At 39.5% G+C, this 5555-nt stretch overlaps 1 protein-coding gene across 1 annotated transcript in view; it reads right to left on the bottom strand.

The window, feature by feature from the left end:
• Positions 1-1466, bottom strand: part of UBXN2B (UBX domain protein 2B) — a 21199-nt gene extending 19733 nt beyond the window's left edge. Inside the window, exon 1 of the mRNA XM_009332107.1 lies at positions 1359-1466. Within this exon, the coding sequence (XP_009330382.1) occupies positions 1359-1466 (108 nt within the window). The remainder of the gene's footprint in view (positions 1-1358) is intronic.
• Between the last annotated feature and the right edge of the window lie 4089 nt (positions 1467-5555).

The following is a 5555-nucleotide window of genomic DNA, read 5'->3' as shown; positions in this document are numbered from 1 at the left end:
TCTGCCGTGTTGTATTTCCAGCAGATGTCCGGGAAGTTGAAGTCCCCCACGAGAGCAAGGGCTAGCGATTGAGAGACTTCTGCCAGCCGCTTGTAGAATGCTTCATCCGCCCCTTCATCCTGGTTGGGTGGTATAAAAGACTCTCCCAGCAGGTCATCTGCCTCGTCATCCTTACCCATAAACACTCAACCGTATCATCATCACAATCGTTAAGCTCTATACAATCGAAACACTCCCTAACATACAGAGCCACCCCGCCGCCTCTCCTTCCTCACCTGTCCCTTCTGAAGAGTCTATAGCCACCCATTGCAGCACTCCAATCATGAGAGTCACCCCACCATGTTTCTGTGATGGCGACTAAGTCATATCTCTCCCGCTGCACAATGGCTTCCAGCTCCTCCTGTTTGCCGCCCATGCTGCGTGCATTGGTGTAGATGCACTTGAGCTGGGCTATCGATTTTGCCCCCGGCATCGGCATGCCACCCGAAGGCTCATCTCTAGTGAGCCTGGTTTTATCTCCTTCCCCCTTCGAACCTAGTTTAAAGCCCTTTCAATGAGCCCGCCAATTCATGAGCGATGATCCTTTTCCCCCTGTGAGATAGCTGGACTCCATCTGTCGCCAGCAGGCCCGGTGCCGTGTAAACCTCCCCAAATAAACATAAGACAAAGAAAGAAAGAGAAGGCAGCGAAAGAAATCCATAAAATAAATTCTCAGCAGACATTAGTATTTGCCATTTGGATTGCAGGGCAAGACATCGCGACAACCAGGCTGACTGCAAACATTATGTTCTTTGATATAAAACAAGGGCTTTTATGTATAATGGGAAAGAAGTAATGATAATAGTACAAATAGGAATCAATAGATCAGTTTCCAATTCAATATTTCATCAAGACGTGGATCCATAGTATCTGCACACAAACAAATTGCTATCCTAAGTGAGGCCCATTGAGCTGACTGGCAGTGGAAAAGTTTTGCAATCCAAACTGGTGAATATGCAAGTGATTACATTTTGCAATCAGGATTTCATCTGGAATCGTGGACTGACAGCTAAAATCACTAATTGTCTGGCATTCACACATAATGCTCGATTACCCCCAACTGAGCCACACAGCGGGACTCTGGTGACTATGACCTGAATGCTGAACTGAAGTACCTGTGAAGCTGCAGCTGGAATAGCCAGCTAACCGTCCTCAGTTGTTTCCAGTGCCGTTCAGCTCAAACACCCACCGCTCTCTCTAATCTATCTGTCTAGACCCTGTTGATGCTAGCTTACATTTCAGAAACGCTGGGAACGGTGGCTAATGGAGCTGGGGTCACACAGGGCCTTTCAAGCCAGACTATTAAACTGTGTACTTACGTTTGTGCCTTCATAGTCAGCCAAACCCTTGGTGAGCGCGCAGGCAGAACGATCTGTTCCAGCCCATGACCAACAGGGGAAAAGCTGTGGTCCGGTACCCAGATCCATCTCAAAAGCCAATGCTACCTGCTCTACACCGATGGCAATATTGTTCTTGTGGAGAATGGAGATATGAATGATTGTTTTTTTCTGCAGAATTTTTTTGGGTGTTTGACAAAGAAGACCGGCACCACTGAGGATATATTTTTATGTGTGTGTATATATATATAAAATATATTGCATATATAACACATTTCACGTAGCTCCCATATTCTGAACTATATAAGCTGATCACGTATGCTTATAAAGAACTCTTACACTCTGCTTTATTTAGGGAAAAAACCCAACTGAATAGAAATAAGATTTCCTTTCCATTGGCTCTTGTACTCGAAGCCTTCATACAGTGAATATGTCAAGAATAAAAATGTAGTCACATGTTGTTTCATTGAGCCTTCCTTGGATTGATATGTGGTGCGCAACTGTTGTCCAAGTGAAAATATCCTGTGGTGATACAGACTGAATTAGCAGAGGATGTCTAAACTGTAATCGCTTTAAAAGCCAAATAACTTTATTATTAAATCAGTTTTTTATAATTAGGTGTCCCATATTTTGACAGGCGTATCTTCCTTAAACATTGGCATTATTCCTGTCTGCCTTTCTCTGTGATTGCCTCTTCTTTGATTAAGGCTGCCAACAACGTTTCAAGAGATCTCCTGAATACAGATTAGCACATAATTTTTTTCTCAGTGAAATTTGTATAGTTACAGACATCTGGAAATTTAAATCTGTCTATCCCAAGCAGCCATTTTAATTTGCATAACATTATTATTGTGACCAATATCTTCTCAAACAGCTATAGATTTAAAACAGTTAATTACTATCTGGCAGTTCTAGTTCCTTAATTAAAATTGGTCCTGTATTTTTCTTTATGTCTGAAATACTCTTCAATTATCCTAGATATTTTCCTCCTAGAGACTAAAACTAGCAGCATTTACAGTATTCTACTTGGGAGTAACTCAGGTAACGGACAACAAGTCTTTTATTTTCAAAATTTCACTGCAGTGGGTGCTGTCCAGAAACAAATATATAATTAAAGTGTAAGTAAAAAGAACAAAAAACAGTTATTAAAACTCAACCCACCCACCACCCCAAATTTTGGATGTAACTTAAGAGAGAAGAAGGAAAGAAGAATGAAGTTAGAACAAAGGTAAAATTAATAGTAACTTTCTTAGAAAGACATTTAAAATAAAAGCATTGTAGAGGCTTTAAAAAGAGTGATCAGGATAGGGATAGACAATAAAATTTGTATTTTTAGGTTTATAAATGTTAAGGAACAACCAGTATAAAGGGCTTGCAGGCTGAGATAGAGACCTGAAACTTGACGTGATTAAATGCTCATTGAACTGAGATTGAACTAAGACCAGCAATACAATCCCAGGTCTTTGAACTTCAAGTACTGGTGATGCCACATTAAATTTACTGTGTAAACAAAAACAACACAAAAAGTTTAAGATACAAATCAATTACATTTTGGCAAAATGGGATTACCCCAAACCTCAGGAACATAGGGGACACCTTCTTGTCTACTAGGGAGCACATAAATTTGGAAGGTAATTTTCAGTAACCTACAAAACAGGAATGCAAGTATCTTAAAAAAAAAAAAATAAATATATTTAAAGTGACAAAGGTCTTGGGGGTTTTATATATATATCTCTCTAGAGAGATAGAAAGACCAGAGGGTTTAATTAGTTTATTTAGTTTTGGTACATTCCTTAGCTAAACATGGTTTAACTGGCAGGATGTAATCTGCATGCAGTCTGTGGGATCTTCTGTACAATCTGCTACCTTTTTCTTGGGGGAAATAGAGAATAACTGTTTGGATTGGGCTTACTTGTCAAACACCTATCTCTGCTCTTCGAGGAACAGCCTCCTGTCTTCAGTACTCCAAATACAGAGTATTCAGAAAGGTCTGTCAACAATGTTCCTAGATAAAAAGGGTTCAAAGGAAGATGTCTTTGGGCAGAACCAGGACAGCTGTTGATACTTTGATGTGGTTTTTATGGGAGTTCCCAAAACCTGAGCTTGGCTGCTGTATTTTGCTGAGTTTTCACTACGATAAGGCTAAGCCTTACATAGAAAACATCATTTTCTTTCGACTTACCTTTAGTTCAGCTATGACCTGCCAAAACAGTGAGACATACTGTCTCTCCTGGGGCTAGCCAGGATTCGATTTTCAGCAGCTCTGGGCTAGGAGGGCTAGCAGTGGGAGGGAAAGCTAGAGGTAGATATTGCAGTGATGTGCACTTTGTCATTACTCTGAGAAGGCACAATATCGTTGCTGAAACTCTGAGAAGTATCTGATGTAGAGATCTGGTAACTGGGGCAGCTGGAAGAGATGTTTCAGAGTTCAAGAGAGCTTTAGGAGTGAGGTTTTTGCTGAAATCTCAGGACATCAGTAGCTCTTGAGAACATTCCACCTTTTGATACCAAATTCTTGCTAGAGCTGCTTTGACAATTCACTGTGTCTCTTCAGCCTTTAGACTTTGAATGCCTAATTTATAATTGACTTGGCTTCACACAGCATTTCTGTGGTAAATTTCCAGGCTGAAAATGTAGTGTTTTTTTTTTTTTTTTTTTCTCTACCTAACAAAACAAAACCCACACTAGAGTTTGGAGAATGAAGATATGTAAGATAAAAACTCTTAAAGGCACTTCTGAAGTCACAGTGAAGTATATCATCTTCTTGATTAGAAAACTTGTCTCTTTCTTACTCAAACACCAAATGAATGAGTGCTGACATAACATTTTTATTTAAATCCTTTTGCTTGTTTTCTGCCAAAAATGCGTAGTCCTGTAAGACTGGTTTTGTGAGTAGTGGTCAGCAGGTAATTCCCTGGTTTTATTGCTTCTCCAGGAGCTGCAGTGCCATGGAGCTTGTGCTGGAAAGGGAGGAGTGCAACAGGGAGGAGGACCTCTGTGCTTTGTGGTTGTGGAGTGAACTGTGTTAGAAGGAAATTCCCCATAGAAAATAATGAAGGAACAAGAAAAGGTTTGGGGTGGACACAATGGGTTGTCATGGCCCACGGTCACAACGTGCCAGCTGTTTTGCAACCGATAACATTGTATGATGAATCAAAGGAAATTTCTTAGGGGCTGAGAGATTCACATTTGTATTTAAAAAAAAAAATCACCACCAAAGCAAACAGAATACAGTCCATTAAAAATATATCAGTATTCCTAATTTCTAAAGCTCTACAATTCTCGAACTCAGTATGTTAAAATACTTTAATAGGCTTTTTGTTGTTTTTGAGGTCTAATGTTCTGCCATTTCATCATCACTTCAACCTAGAATTTCTTCGGCTTAACTGCAATTTGCATTGGATTTTGTTACAGACATTATATTACAATAATTGCAAAACAGCAACAGTGTCTTCATCTTCCCACTGCTGTTTGGTTGTCTCCAAATGTTTCATCACTGACAACGGGGGTTTTTGCTGGTTATATTTACCTAGGATATTGAAAAGATTTAATAATGTATCATTCAGTTATGGGATATAAAAGTGACAGGTATTTGGCTTTTATTTGACAAGTTACACATGTGCAAAGTTTTCTAACAGAGCAGAAACAGTAGAATAAAATGAAAGATGAAGAGAGAAGAGAAATGAGAAAAAAAGAAAACCGCCAAAACTATGGCTCCAGTTGTAGCATACGAGAGCAGAACTGAATTGCTTCCAGTTACAGTGGACAAAATGAGGCTGGCCACTTCAATACCTTTGAAAGGAAGATACAAGTCATTTGGATCCCCAACAACCTTAACTTTGCAGTTGACACTATGTGACCAAAGGGTTCAAGAACACACAGGAAAGAACAGAGGGATTTAAGGATATCAGACAAATCTTCCACAAACAATATATGTGAAATAAAAAGCAAAATAGATACTTTCTTATACTTTTAAAGGTATTTTAAAGTAAAGTCTTTCTGTTCTTCCTGCAGATGCTCTGAAAATCAGGATATTTAAATTAATCCTGCCAGTGCTAATGTATGTTTACTTCATTTTGGTGCTCTAATAGCCATGCCCTTGCCTCCCTCAGGGCAACTAGTGGGTACAGAGGCAAAGTACAGAAAAAGAAAAAGGTTTCAGAGGTTTGACAGTTGGTC

The sequence above is a fragment of the Pygoscelis adeliae genome, unplaced genomic scaffold (genome assembly GCF_000699105.1).
Source record: "Pygoscelis adeliae isolate BGI_AS28 unplaced genomic scaffold, ASM69910v1 Scaffold98, whole genome shotgun sequence".
Lineage (NCBI taxonomy): Eukaryota > Metazoa > Chordata > Aves > Sphenisciformes > Spheniscidae > Pygoscelis > Pygoscelis adeliae.
This window is presented reverse-complemented; position numbering and strand designations above follow the sequence as displayed.